Source organism: Canis aureus, chromosome 32, assembly GCF_053574225.1.
Source record: "Canis aureus isolate CA01 chromosome 32, VMU_Caureus_v.1.0, whole genome shotgun sequence".
Lineage (NCBI taxonomy): Eukaryota > Metazoa > Chordata > Mammalia > Carnivora > Canidae > Canis > Canis aureus.
Window position 1 is genome coordinate 28,013,553 of NC_135642.1, and position 25,201 is coordinate 28,038,753.

Here is a 25,201-nt window from a genome sequence, read left to right on the forward strand (position 1 = left end):
AAGCACAGGCCTCTGAATAAGACAGACCTGGGATCAAATCCAGGTTCTGTCTCCTTTGTTTTTATTATGTAATATTGGAACACTTGCTTGGCCTCTCTCAGCCTCCATTTGTTTATCCATAAAATGGAGGTAGTAATACTGTCCTCTTCTCCCAGAGTGAGCATATATTGGTAGTGATGACGTAATACAGGTAAGGCACTTAATATGTAACAGAGCACAGAGAGCAAACCAAGTAGCCGGTAGCTGGTGTTTGTATTTCCTTATCCATACTATGCTAAACAGATGGGTAGAGACAGCAAACGTTTCATGCAGCCTTTGCTCCAAAACCTGTGACAATACTTGCTTTTTAGGAAGCCTTTCCAACTATTCTTTCAGTATCCATGAGTTCCGAAAACACTGAACTACAAAAGGTAGATACAAGACCTGTTATCTTTTCCTTCTTTGGATGATGCTTGATGCACACAGAGAATCTGAGATCCCTTGCAATAATCACAAGGTCCCCCAATGATCCCTGGCATCACATCGCATGTATTTGCAAACATTTTCTAAAGAATCCTTGGCCTTTATTAACTATTGTTTTTATGAAAGGGCTCAGTTTTTACATTGTGACTAGACAAATATTTGTGGAGTGTCTATTATATACTGTGTACCATGTTAGGAACATTTTGGTTTGCCCTTTGAGGAGGTAATAGATACCCAAGAGGTTTGAGAGTGGCCAAATGAAATAAAATCTGAGGGCTTATTATTCTCCCCATCCCAGCATTTGTTTGTGATAATTACTTTATCACTTTGGGCTTTGTATTATGTCCAGTAATCAGCTTGTCATAGGGGTCATGGCTCAACTGGGAACTTCCCAGCAACTCAGCTGAGATTTCTTAGAAATTACACCTCCCACTTCTCACATCCTACCCCCTGTTTCTATTGAAGAGATTTACACAGAGTTTTTACCCCTGCTTACGTTTAGATATTTTATTATACCCCATGAGATCAATATCTGAGCATGGAATGTGAAGAAGCATGAGCTGCTGTGGGGGATATCACAGTCTTAGTGGGGTGACACAAGGCAAGGTGGAAATGACAATGAAATGACACTAAAGACGCAGTAGGAGAAGCAGAAGAGGCCTCTAAGGGCTTAAGCTGTCAAAGGAAAGCCCCACAGAAAAGGTAGGATTTTAGCTCAGTGTCAAGAGCACACAGAGATTGGTTGGGGAAAGGGACAGATGGAAAAGGGACATTCTGCGGGAAGGTATAGTGTGAGCAGGTGTGCAGAGTGGGAATGAGTGTCATGAAATCAAGTGACTGGGATGCCAGCCTGGCTGATGTAGGTTTATGCTGAGGAATACTGGGCAGAAACTGGGTGGGGTCATGAGGCAAGGCCCTGGGTACCAGGAGAAGGGGTTTGTGCTGCCATTTCCTGAGTCATGGTCGGGGGTAGTGGCGCGTTGAGTCCTGCTTCATCTTGTCATGGTCGCTGAGTGGGGATCCACTGGGGATCAGGACACTGGTTGGAGGCTGCAGAAAAAAAAATCTCAGAAGACGTAGGAATGATTGGCTATGGGTGGCAAAGGGAGAGAAGAGGAAGGAATACCAAATGATTCCAGAATGTTTGGCCTGGGTGATTGAGAAAGACTAGTCACTAATCAATCCTTCAAAGGATTTCTGATGGGATCCCTGGGTGGCTCAGTGGTTTAGCACCTGCCTTTGGCCTGGGGTGTGATCCTGGAGACCTGGGGTAGAGTCCCACGTCAGGTTCCCTGCATGGAGCCTGCTTCTCCCTCTGCCTGTGTCTCTGCCTCTCTCTCTATGTCCATCATGAATAAATAAATAAAATCTTTAAAAAAGAAAAAAAAAAAGGATTTCTGCCTTTCAAAAGTCCTCCTTGCTTTTCCACTGAAATTCTTTCTCTAGCTCCTGCCACGTGTGGCACCTGTTGAATAACAATATGTTCAATATTCAATACATTGAATAACAACGGTATTGAGCCTCTCCTCTTTTCTAGTGTTGCTTTCCCACCAAAGATGCTAAAACCTCGCCAGCTATGAAAGGAGAGGAATCACAAATAGGCACAACAACGTGAAGCTCTTGTCAGCTTCACACTTCCACCTTTTGCAAATTTTGATCCTATGACTAGGAATGAAACAGCAACTATTTCTAATATCTGTCAGAGATGTGTTTTTCTCCCTATTTTCATTGCCAGTCAGTGAGTCAGTGGTTAAGTTCATGAGTCCCTTTGTCTTAACTTATTCAGCCTAAATTGGGGTTTTCCTTTTGAGTTTATACTAAAAGCAACAGTATCCTGCACTTGCCATCGCTCCTTGTTATTTAAATAGTGCTTTCATTATTGTTATCCCATTTGAACCTTCCTGAACTATCTTATGAGACAAGCCGGTCATCACCATCCTTTAATAGATGATCACGTGGAGACTGAAAAGTGACATGACCACTTAGACAGACACCAAGTGTCATACCTGGAAATAGCACCTAGAATCCAGTTATTTCGTTACCTGCCATATACTAGATGCTCTTACAGAGACAAAGACATTTAATATGTGATCTTGAGTACCTTATAAATTTGGGGAAAACAGGCATAGATACGTCAATGGTTAGAGTACATCCTGTGCCTGAGTGCCCCACTAGATGGCAATAGAACCAATAAGCAGAAGGTAGAGGATGAATTACCCTGTCCTAATAGAATGCACAAGTAAGGGAGAATTGTGCCCATTTCTGGGCTCTGTGTTTTAAGAGGGACCCTGAAAACCCAAAGCTCAACCAGGTGAGACTCACCAGCAATCAAAGATGAAGGGGCAGGCATCCAGGAAAGAGAACTCAGAGAGGACCTTATGCTCCCTGCATTTATTGGAAAGCTTGATATGTGGAACGTGCTTATTTCTCATATTTCTCATTATTCTCATAGTCCTGAGAATGGGCCTAGAGCTAACGGACAGAAATTGCAGAAGAGAGGATTCCAACTTTGTATAAGGAAGGACTCCCTAGCCACTGGAACAATAATAAATATATAGAACAAGCTGCCTGATGTGGTAATGAGCCCCCCCCCCCCCCCCGCCCCGCCATATCTCACAGTAATCCTATACAGGCCAGATGAACACCTATTTAGGATGTTGTAGGGGAAAATGCCTCTATCAGATCCAGTATGTGTGCCATTGAGATCAGAACCAGCGTAGTGTTAAGGCTGAGGAGAGAGCATCATGCCAGGTTGGGACCCCAGGCTTTGGAGACTACATGGTGTTCACTATGTTGTGAAGAAGCCAGGCTTTGGAGACTACATGGTGTTCACTATGTTGTGAAGAAGCCAGGCCACATGGAGAGGCCATGTGTAGGTGATTTGGCCACCACTCCAGCTAAGGCATTAGCTGACCGCCAGTATTCACTAAACACGTGAATGTGTTAACCTTCAGGTAATTCTAACCTTCCCACTTTGAACCATCACACTTAATATCAAATGGAGCAGAGATGAGATGCCCTGCCCAACATGGCCCAAATTCCAGATTCACAAGCAAAATAAATGTTATCATTTTGAGCCATTAAGTTTAGGGGTAGTTACATAGTGCTGGATAACAGGGACACAACGGTTATGTCATATTCTAAATTGCCACCCATCTTCAAGGCAACTTACAGGTGTTGGGTCAAGTAGAAGGTGGTGTTATTTGCAGAAAGGGGGCTGTGTGCTTGGGCTCATGAGAGAAGAGAAAGCTTGGTGAAGCTATTGGGTGGATATGAATGAGAGATGAACGAGGACTTGACCCATGATTCATCACACCCTCCCTTCTCGACCGGGTTTTATGAGTTTTCTAACTCTCCTTGAGAAAGAAGCTATATTGAGCAGATCTGCAAAGACGAGATCCTGCAGATCCTGACAAGAAGGTGGAAGAGAATTTTGAGGTGTGTAGATGGAGAAGGGAGTGGTGGACTTAGAAACTCAACACCTGAGGAAACAGAATGAAACAAAATAGGCCAACATATTGTTTGCTGTTGGTACGGAAAGGAATCGTAGAGATTGTGTTCTAGATAAGGAGACCGAGATCTGGCACGTAGGAAACGACTAAACACTAATTGTATAGTACAGACAGTACAATTGAATTTCAGAGAACAAAGGTTAGGTGTGGTGAGGGTATGGATGGGTGATGGGTTCAAAACAGCTTTCCAGATGAGGGGGGACCAGAAAACTGAGACAAGGTGGATATGATAAAAGACTCTGTATTGGGCAGCCCGGTGGCTCAGCAGTTTAGCACCACCTTCAGCCCAGGGCGTGATCCTGGAGACCCAGGATCAAGTCCCACATCGGGCTCCCTGCATGGAGCCTGCTTCTCCCTCTGCCTGTGTCTGCCTCTCTCTCTCTCTTTCTGTGTCTCTCATAAATGAATAAATAAAATCTTTAAAAAAAATAAAAATAAAAGGCTCTGTATCTAAGAAGGGGAATGGTATGACAGTTCCTCTAAAAGTTAGGGCAGGGAACCATGTCGGAAATTCTCTCATGGAGGACAGTTCTCTCATTTTGGAAGCGAAAAAGTTACGCTGGGCACACGAAGAAGGGAACCAGAGTGGGTGACCAGTTCCCCCAGCAGTCAGGCCGTGGTACTTTAGGGTATCCAAAGTCAGCTTTCCTGGTGCTGTGGATGCAGGCGGGAGGAGGCAGGCATGGGACGCCACTAGAAGGTAGTTACCTGACTTCCTCATTGCCTTTCAGGCTATAATCAACATATTTTAAAATTAAAAAGCAATGATGTAAATATGGACTGAAATCTTCGAGTGTGATTTCTGAAGGTCACTGAAGTCCCCACACCGTTCACTTCTCCTCCTTCCTTTCCTGCAGCACACAGCATCGATTACCCTCCTGAAGAAAGAACAAAAAAGCAATTTCAGAATCTAAAGTGGAAGAGGAGGGTATTAATCAGAGTGAAATTTGACAGGACAGAGACCTCCCTGAATCTGCTCGGACCATTTAAAGCCTTTCTGCCCCCTCTGGACTGACTAACACAAGCATAGGCGCATCAGACCGCAGGAGGGGGAAGATGCTTATGCGGAAAGCAGTAGTATGTTCAGACTGGCCTGTGTCTGGACGTGTCTCGTCTTACCCCCCGTTGTCTAAATCAGGTCATGTCAGCTGTCAGTAACATTTCATTCCTCTTTTCAGAAGATGCTGTCAAAATGCCAGTTAGTTTGGAAGTTGTGCACAGGGCAGTTAATTGGCTTTAAGTTAAAAAGAAATATGCCAATGCGGTGGTGGTTTTAGTTTGGAGAGTTATTATAATAGATAGGAATTCTAGAAAAAAATAGGTCAAGTCTAAGTGGAATTGATAGGCTAATTGATAAGCTATGAGATGGACTCAGGGGGTGTTTTTGAATAGGAAAAAGGAAATGCGTTCCTACTACAACCTTATTTAAGATTCATTGTAGGAAAAAAAAAAAAAAAAAAAAGATTCATTGTAGGGTCTGGAGCCCAGCCTGTGCATGTGTGATGTGTAGCCCAAGGGCTTCTCTCAAGATGTCAGGCCCACCTACTTAACCCTACTGTCTAGCAGTTAGAGCTAAGATGACCTGATATGTCTTAGACTTGGGGATTACAGAAGCTGTTGATCAAGAGAATTTCTCTGCCTTCAGGGAAGAGTAAACCAAAATCATTCTACGTGTATTAAATTATTGTTTGTAAGTTATATTCCTATGAAAGACCTCATAGATGCACCCCGGGGGAAGCTATTTAGAATTAATTCATCACTGTCAGCAAATTGCCCACGTGCGATCTCTCATACTGTGAGCTCAGACTTCCCTTCTCACCCTTTTGCAAAGAGACAGGCAGTAGCTGGTTATTACCTTCCTGATAAGAAGCATCCACATTCTTAATCTCTTTCTCCTTACATATATTTGCTTCTGAAATCTTTCTTCATATGCCCTTAAATATTCATGGCTTGATGCACCCCTTGAAGTCGGTTGCTCTTTTGTTATGAAACCCAAGCTGGGCTGTGTATTCTAGAAAAACTTTGGTCAATTCAACGTAGAAAGAGCTATGATTTAATGATCCTACAGTCCAGAGCTTATTCCTCCAGGACCACACTAGCTCTTTAAACCACAGTATGAGGATGGCCGATGGCCATTTATTGTCTTGTTACTTTCCTACCAGACTTGCATGTGATTCTTCTCTTTCCCAATAACACTCCCTCACCAAATGTTTCCTTAACGGGCCATGATTAAATGGTTTTGATTCATTGTTCAGTGAGTATGTAGGACCCATTTTTTAAACATTAGGAAATACATGGTGCTACAGCCAGAATGCTTGTGTCCCACCTCACCCCCCAACTTCATTTGCTGAAAAACTAATGCCCCCAGCAATTGTATTAGAGGTGAGGCCTTTGGGGGTGATTAGGTCATAAGGATGGAGCCCTCATGAATGGGATTAGTACCTTTTTAAAAGGCTTTCAAGAGAGCTCACCCCTTCTGCTATGTGAGGATGCAACAAGGAAGTCTGCAGCCTAGTTGAGGGCCCTCACCTGACCATGCTGGTACCCTGGTCTTGGACCTCCAGCCCCCAGAACTGTGAGAAATAAATGTCTGTTGTGTATAAGCCACCCAGTCTGTAGCATTTTCTAGCAGTACAGACTAAAACATATGATAAAAAAGAAAAAAAAAACCCATACGTAATGAAAAGTTTTTTTCCAGTATCTGCCGCAGCCATCTAGCTCCAAACCAAGGAGTCCAATCCCACCTCCTGCTCTTTTGTGTGTTTTGAATACAGTTGGCAGTGTGCCTTAACAGTGTTCTGCATCTTTCCTTAAAAAATAATAGATACATATTGGGGATCTTTCCCTTTGGTACACACAGATCTCCCTCATTCGATGATAACAGTGGCATAGCACTCTGCTGAGAGGATGTACCATAATATATTTATTCCAGACATTTCTGGATATTGATCCCATTCTCCAAAGTATCCTCTACAGCTGAAGACTGTGAAAGTTCACTGTTGAACTTCATTTTCACTGTTCACCGATTTGCACAGTGCTTCCTATGAGCACAGCTCTGTGCTTGGTGCCTAAGGGAATGCAAGCAGCAGCGAGTTGGGCAGCCTCTGCTCCCTAGGAAATCACAGCCCTCTGCAGGGAGAAAAGACATGCAGATGAGAGCCTGTTTGCCAGTTCTCCCGACCCCCCTCCGCCCCCATCCACCTTTGTTTTCTTGCACATCAGATGCTCTTTCCCATGGCCTTGTACATGGTACATGTGGCCTTTCCATTTGTGGGATGGGCATCTGACTGTGAACCTGAGACAGCTTACACTGGGACCTTCTAGAGCAGGGATTGCCAGCTCCCCTACAGGGGCCAGCAAGGAGATTTACGTGAGTGCAGTGAAATGAGTAACCCAATTGGGAGTGCAAGAGCTCTGTTTAAAGGGAGCTGTGGGCTGCTGCTCTGCTCCAGGAAATCATTTCCCAGAGGCTGCTAGATCTTCTGATTGATTAAAAGGAAGCAGCAGGTAAAAAATACATGGGATCTTTCTGTGTTATTTCTTACAACCTCAAGGGAAACTACAACTGCCTCAGAATAAAAAGTTCGATTTAAACTCATAGCCAGCACCCTGGATCAGTGTGTGAAATTACCCGATTTACAAGCAGGGGAGGAATGCTAACACTACAGGCCCAGCAAAACTCATCTGTAAGCCAGATACAGCTTCAAGACCACCATTTTGCTATCTGTGCATAGCTGGATCATTATAATTTGAGTTGCCTGAAGCCTGAGGCAGCCCAATCCACGCATTTGCTTAAAACATATTTCTTGTTCCTGGGACTTTCCATTGTCTTCAACAGTGGCCTTTTCCACTTAGTTATTGAGCTTCCTCTCATTCCAGGTCCTTGGATGTGGCTCCGTTGCCCAAGCTATCCTCAGTCGAGGACACTTTGGAGGAATTATCACTATCAATGTTGGATTTGCAATGGCAGTTGTAATGGCCATTTATGTGACTGGGGGTGTCTCTGGTAAGTAATAGAAATAATAGCTGCCATTAATTGAGCCATTCCAGTGTGCTAGCACAGTGTTGGAGGTTTTACAGTTTATTTGGATCCCAACAGCCCTGCAAGAATATGTATTTGATCCTGTTTTTATAGATGTCAGAATCAAAATGGCCAGCAAATGGTGACTTATGCAAAAGCAGCAATTTAGTAAGACACAAGAGATGGGGGTTAGGACTAAGAACTGGCTGATTCCTATACTGAGCCATTACATTCTATTCTTCATCTGTCAGTATGATCTTTTTCTGGTTTCTACCCCATGCTTGGAAGCCATTCCCAGAGACCCAAAGATCGTTCCAACTGAGACAAGTCCCTGGACCTTTCCCTACAGCAATCGGAAAAGTCTAGGCCACTTGCAAAAAGGCTGGTGCTTTCATGGACGTGGTCTCACTGAGCAGCTGTTGGTTGATTTCTGCTCTGAGAGGTGGACTGGTTCGAAGCCATTCACAAAGTTCTGAGAAACAAAATGAAATAATAATACTTAATGCAGTCTGGGAACTCAAGAGAAGCCTGTGGAAGTGATGCAGTCCACAGAGACACTCAGAATCTTTCAGCAGCCTGGTCCAAACACCAAGGCAAGACTGCTAAGGATAAGGGCAGAAAGGACAGCAAAGCGTAGTGGGCACTGTGCTGGCTGCTGTACATACCCCATCCCCTTTCTCTCCAGCAGCACTCTGCAGCAGGCTTTCCAGTCTCTATTCCACCAAAAAAAAAAAAAAAAAAACAAAAAAAAAACAGGAGCTCCAAGATAACAAGAAAATTGCTGGAGTCCTACAGCTGATAAAGATGCAGAGAAAAGATCTGACCCAGGTCTCTGTGACAGAAAAGCCTCCTGTCCCCACCGTTATACAGTTTGCATGATGGCTTATTATGGGAAGGGCATGACATTACAAGCAGGGCCTTTGGGCAGAACAGTCCTGGCAGAGGGTCCTGTGGTCAAGCCGGCTGGCCTGGTGACAGATGCTGCCACAGGAATGCTGAAGAATTGGTTGCCCAGACCCCCTGGGAGCCTCGTGGAGCTGGGCATCTAGAACCGTCATCTGCAGGCTGCCACCCTTTCCATAGCACATAGACTCAGCTCCTGGGGCCGTCTGGGTTAGAGATTCCTGTGAGTGATTGTTTGGCATGAGTGATGTTTATGTTCACACTCTTGTCAAGTCTTTGCTGTGATCCCAGCGCTGTAGTGCCTCCCTAAACACAGGGGTAGACAGGGGACAGTCCTGACTGTGCCAAGGCCTTGGCAGCTGACACAGATCATAGTTGCGGCCTAAAAGGAGTAGGCAAGATGCTCTGCTGCTGCCCTCTCTGTGTTCCCATTACATTCACACAAGGCTGGTTTCCACACTGTGGAATATAAATGCAGGTGTATTTTTTTTGGTAGAGACACAGATTTGGAATATTTCACCTGCACAACACCCCGAATTGAACATCATCACATATTTACTTAGAGGAAATTAGTCCCAAACTTTACCAATGTAGGTAATAGCTTTCATCACCAATGTGGCCCATGTCTATTTGCATCTACTGATATACTCGGGGATTTGGACAGTCACCATAGAGAAAAAAAGGCAGAGACCAACAGGAGGAAGAGAGAGTGAGGGATGGTGTGAGGTCTTCCCATCAGGTCCCTGGACTGGGGTTAAGCTCCTGTGCTCAGAAGAGTGAGAGCTAGAGCCAGTGGGGCTCTTTCCAGGTGAGGGGTAACTGGCTACCAAATTGTTCACGAGAGTCCAGGAGACCCAAAATACAAGTAGAGCAGTTTCTGAGCCTGGCTGATACAGGTAGCATTGGGTTGGGAAGGAAGCTTATCTCCCCATCTCTGGGACCTAGCGCTCTTCAGGTTCCTTGAGGCCTGGTGGCTTTGGAGATATGCAGAGACAACATACCAGCCCACCGTTGACATCCCCACAGGCATCAGTATTGCCTTTTAGCAGGCACAGGAATAGGACAGGAAGACTGTGTGTGGAAGGTGACTTTCTCCTGTGGCTGCAGCTAACATACTGGTTTGCGAGCACATGCGAGGCTCTCTTTGAGGATTATAAAAATAACCAGTGGAGAGTGGACATAAACATGAACAAGATTCTATTTTGTGGTCACTGACTGGTGAAGTCAACTGACATCTGGTTTTGCAATAGAAAACACTACCTTACTGGAAGGAAGTTACCATGCCCACTGTTCCCACATGAACAAGCCAGTGGTCCGCCACTCCAATCTGGCCAATCAGAACTAACAACTCCCCCATTAATTATGCAATGCACCCCCCCATTAAGTGTTTATGCCGCCTGCTTGTATGGTGGTTGTTTTTGATGTAGAGGGTTTTTTTTTTTTTTAAGATTTCATTTATGTATTCATGAGAGAGAGAGAGAGAGAGAGAGAGGCAGAGGGAGAAGCAGGCTCCACACAGGAAGCCCAACGTGGGACTTGATCCCAGGTCTCCAGGATCACGCCCTGGGCTGAAGGCAGCACTAAACCACTGAGCCACAAAAAAAAAAAAAAAAAAATTAAACCACTGAGCCACCCGGGCTGCCTGATGTAGAGTTTTATGAGCAATAAAAATTCTTCAAAAAGCAAAAGAGCTTTGCATAATGATAGATAAAATATTAAGGTTGTCTCTATCACAGAATGGCCTGTGCGTGTGGGAAAGGAAGCGACGTGCCTAGAGCAGCACCTTGAAAGAGTTCATTCTGCTCACATAAGACTTTCATCTCATGGGCCTGGTGGGCTCCAGCTCCACCCTGGGCTCTTCATATGAGTCATCTGATCGTCACAACAACCTTGGCAGAGCCAAGACTGGAGGGCGGCGCTCCCTGGGTCTAGCATTCGTGTTCACTCCACTACACTGCTCTGCTTTGTCCAGCAGTGAGCCAGGGGCTGAGCACTGGCCTCTGCGAGGAGAAATCTTTCCATTGCTTGGCAAGGCACCCTCCGGGACACACCCCCTCTCTGATTCCCAAACAACATTCCCTCTCACTGGGCCTTTGTAGTCTGAACTGCCCGAATAAAGGTTTCTGACTATTTATTTGCTCAACGTTCATATTTTGAACACCTACTGTGTGCCTTGCATTGTGTAAAGTCGGAGATGAAGAATGAGCACCCTGTCTCAGAATGTCTGCGAGGGGCTAAAAAGCAGAAACCTACCTGTGGGAAGTTTTCTTTTGGAAGGGGAGCGTGCCAAACACAGAGCTCTCTAGAGCATCGGTGGATTCTGAGGGAAGGTGTTGCTGATTGGAGGTGATTTCTTACGGGCTCTTGTGCTTTCACAATGGATCCCTCTGGGCTGGCTGGGTGGTGGCTCCTCTCCAAACAGCCACTGGGAAAAGGGAAACAGGCCTGGCTTCGGGAACTTTCCACTGCCTATGTGTTCCTCTGTCCTAACCCCTGTTCCCAGCTTGCCTAGTGGCAAGCTTACTAAGTGGTGATCCTGCTGGTCTCCAGAATTGTGGCTCTCTTAGACTTAAAAGTAAAACAAAACTTTGGATATGTTCGTAAGGCTTCAGGAAGTCACTCATGCTTTGCCATATTGGCATTTTCTTGCTCAGATTAGCCCCTAAGTGGCAGGGGCAGGTGAAGAAAGAGCCCATGTGGTTTAGGCAGCAGGGAGAACAACTTTCCACAAGCCCACTTTGGCTTACAGACTCAGGAAGAGCATTGCTTTCTTCACAGGGGGAGGCCTTCCAGAAACAAGCTCACCTGTAGGTTCTATAAGGAGTCAAAGGATGAAATTTCTTCTTTTCTTCCTTCTCCTCCTCTTCTCCCTCTTCTTTATTACCTTTTGTTCACAACTATGGCCACAACTATGTCCATTGAAATGTGGACACATTGACAGTGACTCTACTTCCCCCTGCACACAAAGTGTACTCTTCAAATGAACATGTTTCATTTCTAGGAACTAAGCCTAAATGCTCAAAGATGATATTTGAAAATTTTTTTTCTGCCCGCTAAGGCAGGGAAGACTTACAAACATGGTGAAGGAGGTCTGGAAGTGGTATAACATAGAACATAGACTCTAGAGTTTGTATGAACCTGCATTTGAATCCCATTTCTACCACTTAACTAATCATGTAGGCTTTAAAAAGTTGCTTCATTTCTGTGCCTCAGTTTCCTCACCAGTTAATTGGAGTAATACCCAGCTCACTGGGTTCTAAAAAGGGTCAAATGTGGGTAATACCCCAATAATAACGTATGGCAAATGTTTAGTAAATGCTGTTGTTAGTAGCAAAGCTGATTGGGGTGTCGGTGACCAACCGCTGAGCAAACCTTCTCTTGGATCTGGCAGCTAGACGAGGAACTAGGAAGCTGATTTCTCTAGGAGAGTTTAGGTCAGGGTAATAGAAGTGGTGCTACATTTGTGTGTGAGGGAGAAACTGAGCTGTTCCTCTGTGAACAGTGAAACCAGACACTGTGGTCACCTCAGAGTAAATTGAGCCCCTCACCCCAGTGAGAGGCACAGCCCACCGACCTAGGTTCTTTGCCCTTAGACATCTCTTTTCCATCTTAAGGTAGTTTTATATCTTCTGGACATAGACCAAGGAATTTCTAGATGCAGATGTAATCCTTAAACAATATATGGTGTCAATATATTGACTTTAAAAATATATTGAAGTTAATAGTTTATATCAATCTCTTTGAGGTTATTGTTTCATAAAGACCATTGGATAGATGATAGCTAAGTAGATGATAGATCGATGTCATAGAGATAGAAGATGAACCTCTTGAGCACAACTTTTTTTCCATATCTGACTCCCTTTTCAGAAAGCTAACCTTCTTAGACAGTGTCGAGTGTGGTTATTAGTCCCCCTTTTCTCCCTGCCCCCATACAGTACAAACACACATCTAAGCCTCTGTCTCTCCATATACAGCTCTCTACCTAGAAGACTGAGTCTTCCTGAGGTCTCTACATAAGGTCTTCTGTGTAATAATCCTCCCTGGCCTGCTGCTGACATCCCTAATCATCTTATCTTTCTTGCAGGTGGCCACATCAACCCAGCTGTGTCTCTTGCAATGTGTCTCTTTGGACGGATGAAATGGTTCAAATTTCCTTTTTACGTGGGAGCCCAGTTTTTGGGAGCCTTTGCAGGAGCTGCGACCCTCTTTGGCATTTACTATGGTGAGTAAAGCCCCTGAGCCCAGACCTTAGGGAGAGTTGGCCAAGATTTGAGAGTCATAATTACTTGCTAGGAAGAGATGAGATTAGGCAAGAAGAGGGAAGTGTTCCACAATCAACAGGCAGTTCTAAGAATTCTAAGTTCTGAAGAGTGAGGCCAACATTATCATTAGGACAAATTCATGAAGTCTTTTTAAGAAAATGGTCACAATTTAAATGGAGGGCAGAACTGGAAGTCTATCTTTAGGGCCAATCAGTACTACAGCATGAACATGCACGAGATAAGCAACAGGCCAGTGGCTTCTCCACAAGCTTCCTCTGGCTTGGCTGGGAGAAAGCGTGTTCACTGGTAGCAGAGGGTATGATGATTAAGTATTCAGAGAAGGAATCTGGATTCCTTCCTTTGAAGGAAGGGGTGCAGTTGAGAATAGGCTAGGTGGGGATCTCCTCCCCATTCTGTTCTGCAACAGTCCTGGGGGCAGAAACAGTCCTGGCGATTGAAGACACAGACTTTAATTCTATGTTATGTCAGTAAGTAGCTGTGTGACTTAAGTAAATCTTCTGACTTTATCCATCTGTTTCCTCCTCTGGAATGTAAGAGACTTGACTTCTAAGACCATTCAAAGTAAAAGATCTTGGGATTGCATGAAATTAACTGTCAAAGTAGTTCCCAGTGTAAGTCTCAGTACATTATGATTCTCAAAATGAAGTCCTTCAGAACTAGAATTTATGAACCATGCCTTAGAAAAATACATTGTGGAAGGAGACTTCATCCCACAGAGTGTCTTTCTGAGAAAAAGAGCTTAAGAGGACTGGTGGAGAATTTGATACCAGATCAGAAGAGAGAAACTCAGAGAGCCAGCTGCTGTGGCAGGAGAGACCTGGGGTCGGCCCTGGCTGTGTCAAGGACTGTTGTCTCTCTTGCTTCAAGGGCATCTTCACTGGACCATAACACCCTCAACTTCTGGCCTGGTAGTATGTGTTACTTGAGAACCTCCTGGGAATTATGAATTCTGCCCACAGTAGATCACAGCTCCATTTTGGCATTCGGTTGATCTCAAAAATTCCAAGAATTCCCCCCAAAGAATATTAGTTCCCTGGACCCACCAGCTAAGGATTTGGATGAAGTGTGGAGTGAACTCTGGAGGGCAGTCAGGACTTTCTATTTTTGACTTGACATCCTAGAATTTCTCTGGGTATCTCTAAAACTACCATGATATGAAGTGAGGAGAAGCAAATGGTATGGATCTGTCTAGCTGAACCTGAGTGTTTGTAGTTGTTTAGCACAAGACCAGGCATAGGTCTCCCTAGGTTTTGCCCAGAGAACACTTATGTGCCAGAGTTCTGTCTTCCATAGATGGACTTATGTCCTTTGCTGGTGGAAAATTGCTCATCGTGGGAGAAAATGCAACAGCACACATTTTTGCGACATACCCAGCTCCATATCTGTCTCTGACGAATGCATTCGCAGACCAAGTAAGTGTATACTTAACAAAGATCGAACTTTGGTGAAAAGATACGAGCTAATAAGAGGGACACACAGGAGCATGCAAAATCAGAGGTCACTAGGCATAACCCAAGCCTTTTTGACAAGTTTTTCCTTTACCAAAGTTGATACCACTAAAAAAGTTTTCTGCTTTCTTTTTAATAGGTAGATTGGAGGGTACCTGGGTGGCTCAGTCGGTTGAGCAGCCAACTCTCAATTTTGGCTCAGGTCATGACCTCAGAGTCATAGGACTGAGCCCAACAATAGGCTCCCCACATGGTGGGGAATCTGCTTGAAATTCTCTCTCTCCCTCTCCCTCTGCCCCTTTACTCACTCTCTCTCAAAATAAATAAAATATTTAAGTTTTTTCTTTTTTTTATAAATTTATTTTTTATTGGTGTTCAATTTGCCAACATATAGCACAACACCTAGTGTTCATCCCATCAAGTGCCCACCTCAGTGCTCGTCACCCAGTCACCCCCATCCCCACCCCCACCTCTCCCTCCACCACCCCTAGTTCGTTTCCCAGAGTTAGGAGTCTTTCATGTTCTGTCTCCTTTTCTGATATTTCCCACTCATTTTTTCTCCTTTCCCCTTTATTCCCTTTCACTATTTTTTATATTCCCCAAATGAATGAGACCATATAATGTTTGTCCTTCTCTGATTGACTTATTTCTTTTTTTTTTTTTTTTCTTTTTTTTTTTTTTATTGGTGTTCAATTTACTAACATACAGAATAACACCCAGTGCCCGTCACCCATTCACTCCCACCCCCCGCCCTCCTCCCCTTCTACCACCCCTAGTTCGTTTCCCAGAGTTAGCAGTCTTTATGTTCTGTCTCCCTTTCTGATATTTCCCACACATTTCTTCTCCCTTCCCTTATTTTCCCTTTCACTATTATTTATATTCCCCAAATGAATGAGAACATATAATGTTTGTCCTTCTCCGACTGACTTACTTCACTCAGCATAATACCCTCCAGTTCCATCCACGTTCCATCCACGATTGACTTATTTCACTCAGCATAATACCCTCCAGTTCCATCCATGTCGAAGCAAATGGTGGGTATTTGTCGTTTCTAATGGCTGAGGAATATCCCATTGTATACATAAACCACATCTTCTTTATCCACTCATCTTTTGATGGACACCGAGGCTCCTTCCACAGTTTGGCTATTGTGGACATTGCTGCTATAAACATCGGGATGCAGGTGTCCCGGCGTTTCACTGCATCTGTATCTCTGGGGTAAATCCCCAGCAGTGCAATTGCTGGGTCGTAGGGCAGGTCTATTTTTAACTCTTTGAGGAACCTCCACACAGTTTTCCAGAGTGGCTGCACCAGTTCACATCCCCACCAACAGTGCAAGAGGGTTCCCCTTTCTCCACATCCTCTCCAACATTTGTGGTTTCCTGCTTTGTTAATTTTCCCCATTCTCACTGGTGTGAGGTGGTATCTCATTGTGGTTTTGATTTGTATTTCCCTGAGGGCAAGTGATGCGGAGCATTTTCTCATGTGCTTGTTGGCCATGTCTATGTCTTCCTCTGTGAGATTTCTGTTCATGTCTTTTGCCCATTTCATGATTGGATTGTTTGTTTCTTTGCTGTTGAGTTTAATAAGTTCTTTATAGATCTTGGAAACTAGCCCTTTATCTGATTGGTCATTTGCAAATATCTTCTTCCATTCTGTAGGTTGTCTTTGAGTTTTGTTGACGGTATCTTTTGCTGTGCAAAAACTTCTTATCTTGATTAAATACATGCACTTGTTTCGCGTTGGTTGAGGTCCAGAAAAGAGTGGACAACTGGACATTTCAACCCCTAAAGGGGCAAATAGGGTTTGCTTTATGATTACCTTCTCTTCTGTGATCTGAACATGAACAAGAAAAGACATTTCCATCTCAAATCAAGGACTGTGAAATGTGGCAGTTGAACCTAGAGTATCATTGATCCTCTGTGTCTCCTCATATGCATAGGTTTATCTAACCTCTTAAGATAGCTAGAAGTATCTCTGCCTTATTGTTATATAAACAAGCTGCACCTAAACATCTGTGATGTAGCTAGCCAATAGCACAGCTATTCTGGTCAGTTTGTGGCTGATCAACGTTGTCAGCCTGATAGCTTCTTCCTCCCTTAATGTATCCCAGAAAGACCGCTGGTCAGCCTGGAAGGAAAGAAGAAAGGAGGGAAGGAGGGGAGGAAGGAAGGAAGGAAGGAAGGAAGGAAGGAAGGAAGGAAGGAAGGAAGGAGAAGGGAGGGAAGAAGGAAGGAAACAAGGGAGGATGAAAGGACATCTAAGTTGTTTTCTTGTGATTAGGATTGCACGATGGGGCAGAGTAGAGTGGGCATGTGTATAAAATGGATCTACCAGTTTGCTAACTCTGTCCACTTCCATTTAATGGATAGATGAAAAAAACTATGCCCTCATGTCCTTAGTCTTTTTCCTTTCCACTTTGCTCAATAAACCAGACAGGCAAAAAGCCCTTCTTGAGCACTCTCTGTGTGCTCGGCCCTGTGTCCAGAGCTTGAGGGACTGACAGGTACACATGAGTTGTAAAGGTCTGAGATTTGGAACTTGCATGCCCGAATTAACATAGCAGTTCTGTTCCCACTCCCTGAGCAACTTTAGCTAAATTATTGAACTTTGAGGGTCTCAGATTTGTAAGTGGGGATAATATTAGCACTTACCAGATTCCTTGCCAAGATAAAGTGAATAATATCAGGAAAATGCATTGTAAACCGTGTCTGCCCAGGAATTTAGAATCTAGTGAAGAACTAAATGATCACCTAAGGACAAAAGGAACAATACAAAAGTGAAGACAATTAGACGGGAAACTGGACTGTAGGAGTCACATTAGTAATTTGGAATACAGAGTCTAAATGAGCTGGGGTGGTGAGAAAAGTGTCAGTAGAAAAGATAACAGAGAACTGTAACTGCCAGAAAAAGGAATGTTCTCCTAAATGAGCTGAAAAAAATAGAAGGATAGTATTCAAATAAAGTAGTTTAGGGTCTTATACTCCATTCCATACTGGAGTAGTAGACTCATTTCCAAATGTCCACTTCAAGAGGGTATATCGCTGAAAGAGAAGAAGCAAAAAGCTAATGATATTGCACAGAAATGAGTAGAGAATGGGGATGTTTACTCTAGGGAAGGTGCGTGTGCAGGAGCTGGGGGGATGGATGGGATTTACTAGTAGCTTTCAAAGAGCTGAAGGAATGTCAAATGCAAAAGAACTTAGACTTGGTATGTATACCCTCTGAGGAGATTTGGTAGAAGTTAGTACCTAACAGATGCTCAATAAATATTTATTAATGTACTTACATATTAATTATGTAATATTTACACACTAGTATTTATATGCTAATTATAAAATATTTAGTTCATGAAATTATGGTGAGATAAAGTTACATTCAACAAAAGTTAGACTTTCCTAGCAATTGGGGCTGGGCTAAATATAGACCATTTCCCACAGGACAACAGTCACTAGAGGTGTTGGAGGCTTGTCTGGGTGACCTCCAGGGCTGGAAAGTGGGGGTGGGGCATTTCTCAAGAAAACTCAAACATCAGATGATGGGCATTGTGGAGTGTGTCACCTTTAAGATCCTTTCTGACTTGGAGACTAAATTAGCCAGTTGGAAACTAGGGAAAACTGGTGCCATCTGAAGGAAGGGGGCAGGGGGTAGTTGTCGCATAAACTTTGGAGAGCAACACAGAAAAAAGTGTGAGAGGGAAAAGATGGAGGGTAGGGGAGGAGATTGCTGAAAGGAGGATGGTAGGGGTCCTTTATCTCTCTGGGCATCAGTCTCTATTATGTGAGAGAGATTGGCCAGGTGACAAAAGCTTCAAAGTGCCAGGAGGATAAAGAGGGTGGGACCTGTTGGTGCTTTGCATGCACATGGGCTGCAGTGGCGCTCTGCATTTGCTGGGTCAGTAAGGATCCCAGAGCAGCCTCAGAATGGACTTTCGGGATGTGGAAGGGTGGGATTTCTCAGGGATCCTACTTTCCATTAAATTCAGGCACAGTCTGAAACCCCACGCCTTTTGATGGGGTTATTAAGCCCGTTCACGTTCAGAGTTACTATTGAGAGATATGAGTTTAGTGTCATCATGATATCTATTCAGTCCTTGTTTTTGTGGATTGTTCCACTGGACTTCTTCTTAAAGGGGAATTTTAAGAGTCCCCCTTAAAATTTCTTGCAGAGCTGGTTTGGAGGTCACATATTCTTTCAGTTGCTGCCTGTCTTGGAAGCTCTTTATCTCTCCTTCCATTTTGAATGAGAGCCTTACTGGATAAAGTATCCTTGGTTGCATGTTCTTCTCATTTAGGACCCTGAATATATCCTGCCAGCCCTTTCTGGCCTGCCAGGTCTCTGTGGAGAGGTCTGCTGTTACCCTAATACTCCTCCCCATAAAAGTCAGGGATTTCTTGTCTCTAGCTGCTTTAAGGATCTTCTCTTTATCTTTGGAATTTGCAAGCTTAACTATTAAATGTCAAGGTGTTGAACGGTTTTTATTGATTTGGGGGGGGGGGGGAAATCTCTCTATTTCCTGGATCTGAATGCCTGTTTCCCTTCCCTGATTGGGAAAGTTTTCAGCTATGATTTGTTCAAATACATATTCCGGTCCTCTGTCCCTTTCGGCGCCCTCGGGAACCCCAATTAAACGTAGGTTTTTCCCTCAGATTGTCATTTATTTCCCTTAATCTATCCTCATGGTCTTTTAATTGTGAAGGGAAGGGAGAAGAAATGAGTGGGAAATATCAGAAAGGGAGATAGAACATAAAGACCCCAACTCTGGGAAACGAACTAGGGGTGGTGGAAGGGGAGGAGGGCCAGGGGTGGCGGTGAATGGGTGACGGGCACTGAGGGGGGCACTTGATGGGATGAGCACTGGGTGTTATTCTGTATGTTGGTAAATTGAACACCAATAAAAAATAAATTTATTATTAAAAAAATAAATTCAGGCACAGTTTATCTTATAATGAAGAAGGAGGCATCAGAGTCAGGAGCTGTTGGAGGACATTTAGAGGTTTCTCATGTGAGTTCAGGTCCTTTCCATTAGAGGTAAGAGAGAAAGAATGCTTTCTCTCTCAAACCTTGGCTTGCATCAAAAAGGACAGTGTTGGGGCACCTGGGTGGCTCAGTGGTTGAGCATCTGCCTTTGGCTTAGGTCATGATCCTGGGGTCCTGGGATCGAGTCCCACATCAGGCTCTTCTCAAGGAGCCTGCTTCTCCCTCTGCCTGTGTCTCTGCCTCTCTCATGAATAAATAAATAATTAGTCGAAAGAAAGAAAGAAAGAAAGAAAGAAAGAAAGAAAGAAAGAAAGAAAGAAAGAAAGAAAGAAAGAAAGAAAGAAAAGAAAGAAAGAAAAGGACAGTGTCTTCATTCCTTTTGAAAGTGGCATGTTTCATTCTACTAGAAGAGCTTGAGTGAACAGGTATCATTTCCCTAATCTTTAGTACTATTTGCATTTTTTTCATTACAAATCCATGTTCCCCACTTATTTGTTTCTTCATTTTACTTTCCTCTTACAAATTTTCTGTTCATTTCCTTTGCCCGTTTATCCATGGATGTCTCACCTTGTTTTTCTCACCAGTCTGACTGTCTTCAACCAGGTTTCCAGCCAGCAGCTTGCCTTTCTATTTAGCAGGATAGTAGCTTGTTGGGATAGTTGTAGAGAAGATAACAGTCTCCGGAGCTGAAGTCTCTGGGTCCACATCCTTGAGCGAGTACAAGTGGCTCACAAGTGGCTAATGTGTAAATGAGAGTAATGCTAGCACCCACATCTAGGATTGCCATGATGAGAAGAGAGCCTGGCACGGTGTGCTCACCAGTGACTGTTAGTTATCACTAGGTTTGTTCTTACCGAGAGGCAGTGAATTCTGAGGTGGGCAAAGGAGCAGGATACAGGTTAAACCCCTTATGCATTTTCTCCCTCCCCAGGTAGTGGCCACCATGTTCCTCCTCATGATTGTCTTTGCCATTTTTGACTCCAGAAACTTGGGAGTCCCCAGAGGCCTAGAGCCCATTGCCATCGGTCTCCTGATTATTGTCATTTCTTCTTCCTTGGGACTGAACAGTGGCTGTGCCATGAACCCAGCTCGAGACCTGAGCCCTAGACTTTTCACTGCTTTGGCAGGATGGGGGTTTGAGGTCTTCACGTAAGTAACAGTGGTGTTGGGGGAAGAAAGATCCCTGCTGCGCCTCATGGGAAAGGGCTGGGATTAAACTAGAGAGGTCCAGGAGAGTTCTCTTGGGAGCTTGGAGATCAGGTGCATGCTCTGGTCATCAGTGTGGATTGTTTCACTGGCAGTTTGTGATATGGGGTGTGGTGGGGGAGGGGAGTAGGGAAGACACACATGGACACAGGGAGAGAGACAGAGAGAGTCTCTGGGTAAATTCAAATGCAACAGGCTTACCCTGTATAATAATAATACTAAGTCCTCAGGTGGTAGATGGTTTTATGTGAGTATTTTGGTCATATAACTCATCTGCAGATTCACTTTGTGATAAAATTGGGCCTAGAATTTACATCTTGTGATACTACTACAAGGCTCTTGATAGTGAACTATGCTATGCTTCCCTCATTCAGCAAGTCTTTACCAAACACTGTCTGTGCTGTGGTCACTGTGCTATGTAAGGAGATTTCAAAATCAGCTAAAACACTAGCCTTGAGCAATAATAAGTGCCTTGGCAACCCCAAAAACAAAGTGCTGAGTGAACATAGATCAGAGGATGACTAACTATGCCTGGGAAATTGGGAAAGGCACCACCAAAGAAATGAGAGCTGAGTTGGGTCATGAGTAGGAAATCCCCGGCAGAAAAGACATAAAAGAGAGCTCTTGCACAGGAAATGGCAAGACCTCATGCTTTCTACCTCAGAACGTGCTGGGTCAGTAAGGAGCCCAACTCCTTGGGGTTGAGGCAAGTTGAGGAAATACGTCAACTGTTGGCAACTGTTCCAAAACAAACTGTGCCCATTTAATTCCTTCCCACTTTTGCCCCATACAACCACAGTGGTCTGTCCTCATCTACTTATCACATCTCTCGATGGGAAAGGAACTCACTTTGGTTCATCAAGGAACAGGGCGCTAACATGGAGAAAGAGAAGTAGGAAAGACATGTGTGAGGAAATTTTAGTTTGATATTTGCTGTGAGGAAAGACTTGAGTGTCCCTAAATGCTTACCTGTACATGTAATCATACACATGTGATGGCTCATTTCAGTGAAAGTTTGGGTTGCCTTCACCAGTGTAAAAAATTAACTGTTGAAATAACTGACACCACTCAGGTCACCAACACAGATAGGTCTGAGAGCTACCACAATGTAAGCATCCTGAGGTCAGAGACCTAGCAGCTTCCTCACCTCTGCACTCATAGTGACAAGATTAGGGCCTGGCATATACAGAGTCTCAAGAGAAGTCAGTAAAAAGAATGGAAGGATGGGCAAATACTACATGTTAAACATGTCCTAAGAGATGAGGGATACAAAGAAAACCAAGCAACATCCCCTGTCTTTAAGAAGCTAATAATGCAATGAATTTTCTAGAGCAGTGGTTCTCAACCAGAGGTGATTTTTTCCACTCAAAATATTGGGCAACGCCTAGAGACATTTTTGGCTATCACAACTGGGGAAGGTGGAGATGAAAGTTGTCACCGGCATCTAGTGAGTTACAGGCCTGGGATAGTGCCAACCATCCTACAGTACCCGTACAGATCCCCACAACAAAGAATTATTCAGCCAAAAAATATTAAGAGTGCCACAGGTGAGGAGCTCTAGTTCAAGAATGATTGCCACTAGAACATGAAAAGGTTGAACAAAATGTCCCTAACTAGGAAGGTTCTTTTATATTCTTCCAATGGAAAATGAAAAACATATGTCAGAAAGATTCCCAGAACCCAGAGCCCAGAATTAATCTGAGTTTCATTAATCCCACCTTCCTGAGCCTCACTTTAGAAGACCACTGCCCCCATGACCAAGTCACCTCTGTTGGCTTCACACAGACCCCTGGAACAAAGAGGCCTTGAAGGCCACCCTTTGAGCCCTGTTTCATGACTCACCCAAAGCTCTAAGAGTGGGGATGTTCTAAAATAGGTAGAAGTCTTGCCTATTCTCTCTTGGCTTTGTCAAGTATATGGTAGGAGATCATGTCTGTGGCAAAAATGCTAGAATCATCCACTGCCAAATGAGCTCCATGTCCCTCCATGTCAGGGTCTTTTCTTTTCATGCATTGGTTTATTCATCCCTGCAGCAACCTGATCTCCTATTCAAGGCCCTGTGCTAGAGATGAAACCCTGCTGCCCTTCTGCTTCCCTTGCGTTCTGTTTCAGAGGGGTCAGCATAAGCGCTTACACAAGTTGAAGCTGTCAAGTGCCATTAAAGAGATTTGACTTGTTGACTCTAGGACTTGAGAGGTTTACAGCTCCAAATTTAGGAATTATGGAGGTAGAAATAGAGGCATTTTATAGTATTTGGACATCTTGAATGGGGGACAGTGAAGATATTTCAGGTAGAGAGGATACTGTATACAAAGACAGAATGTTAAAATAACTAAGTGATCTAATCTAGCTGGAAGGGTACGTGAGGAAGGCTGGAAAGGACAAATCTTGTCAGGTCACGGAGGATCTAGACTCCCAGAATGAAAAATTTGGATTTGGGCCACTCCTTATTCTGGAGATTATGGGAAGCAGCAAAGGATGTAGAGCAGAAGTTTGACATACTTAGAACTCCAATTTAGTTAAATTAAAACTACATCACTACATACAATAGATTAAAAAGGAGAGAGTAGGGCAGCCCCGGTGGCGCAGCGGTTTAGCGTCGCCTGCAGCCCAGGGCATGATCCTGGAGACCTGGGATAGAGTCCCACGTCGGGTTCTTTGCATGGTGCCTGCTTCTCCCTCTGCCTGTGTCTCTGCCTCTCTCTCTAGCTGTGTCCCTAAGAATAAATAAATAAAATCTTTTGAAAAAAAAAAAAAAGGAGAGAGTAGAGGAGCAAAAGCCAGTTAGAAAAGAGCTAGCTGGCTGGTAATCTTCAAAAATTCCCAAGAAAACCTTTGAGGGATAGCGATCTCCAGAGAGTTCCAATCTCCCTCCCTTTCAAGGTCTCCTATCCCTGGTAAGCATCTCAGGAGATATCCTAGCTTGGATCTATACCCAAGGCCTCTGATAAAACCAAGACTGCCTAATTCTCTGGTCCTCACTTGCTTCTGTCTGGCAGGCAATGAGGATGACTGGGGACTGGGGCAGGGGGCACCAGAGGGTCTGTCTGACAAGGACAAGTCAACAGACCATGGCTAACCCTTGCTTTTCCCATAAATATTAGGATGTTTTCCATCTACTCTCTCCCCAGTAATTCACATTAAGGTTTTAATGACTTCATGGATGAAAGATCTCAGGGGTATCGTTAATATTTTAAATAGTTTACCCAAAGGAATAAATGATGGTGGTACATAAGTGAGTAACACGGACATTTCCCTGGCGCACCCCACATCACCACATGCATATGACACTGTGGACATGGAAGACTGACCAGGCAGGAAATCATGTGTGAGGGCCTCCACTTATGACTTGTGACCCTGGTACAACATGCTCAGCCCAGACAGAAGAAAGTCCGGCCAGTTAATGGAGGACATGTGTCTTGGCAGATACCTGGGACCCTAATCTGTTAAAGGACAGTGGGATTCGCCAGGAAATCATGATGAAAGAAAGGAAATGACAAGTGAGACAGCTTATACTTGCTTCATGTGTTTACCAAAGAGAAGGCTCCTAGCTCTTTAAAGTCCATGTACCTCTCATAGGAAAGTCCTCCTGGATTCCTGGGGGCTTGGGAAAGGGCCCTGGGAGAGCAGAGAAGTGCACAAGTCCTCTCTCCTGTGCAGTAAGAGCGACATCTGGTGGCTACTGTGCTCAACCTCAGGGCTCTTCCCTCCAGCCTGCATTCCTGATCCAAGATTTCTGGGTCCTAGGGACGATCCAGGTAGAAGGGATCACCAAGCAGAAGGAAGAATGGAGGTCAAGGGCAGGGCTTATTTCCTTTAATATCCTTTCTAATCCAAACGTAATACTGTAATACAAACAAAAGGCCACCTGGAACATATGTGTGTTATTAAGCAGAATGAAAAAAGGAACAACCATGAGCCTTTCCCCAACTGTGAAGTCCTCAAGTGTATGTGAGAGCTCCTGCCCTTTCCCCACCGCCTCCTCCCCATTATCCTCAACATTGGTGTTTCTCATTCCTCTGCTTTAAAACAGTTTTATCTGAAATGTATAAATCCATGAATAATGTTATAGGATTATTGTATAGTTTGGCTTGTTTCTGAACCTTGTGTTCCTTCCTATGGAGTTATTTTAATGGATTTCCTATCTTCAAAGAAGATGGTGACAATTTATGAAGGTACCTGCTTTCTCTCAGAGCTATACTTTTAGTATAATGTATTGTCATTGAGGACTTCTGCAAAGGACAGAGAATCATGGCAGGAAGCCCTTTATCAGAAAGTAGCTTTAAGCTGTGACCTTAGAAAATCAGCATGAAATTAAATTATATTTAGTAGGTAATTCATATATCAACCTTCCATTTTTTAAATTCATTCATTGACAAACATTTC

The 25,201-nt window shown here is 44.0% G+C and overlaps 1 protein-coding gene across 3 annotated transcripts in view; it reads left to right on the forward strand.

Annotated features, from left to right (window-relative positions):
- The window catches only part of AQP9 (aquaporin 9), a 48,382-nt gene that overhangs the window by 19,735 nt on the left and 3,446 nt on the right, over positions 1 to 25,201 (forward strand). For all 3 annotated transcript variants that reach the window (XM_077881251.1, XM_077881250.1, XM_077881252.1), the window contains exons 2-5: positions 7,854 to 7,980; positions 12,983 to 13,120; positions 14,475 to 14,593; positions 20,541 to 20,758. In XM_077881251.1, coding sequence (XP_077737377.1) covers positions 7,854 to 7,980; positions 12,983 to 13,120; positions 14,475 to 14,593; positions 20,541 to 20,758 — 602 coding nt within the window. The remainder of the gene's footprint in view (positions 1 to 7,853; positions 7,981 to 12,982; positions 13,121 to 14,474; positions 14,594 to 20,540; positions 20,759 to 25,201) is intronic.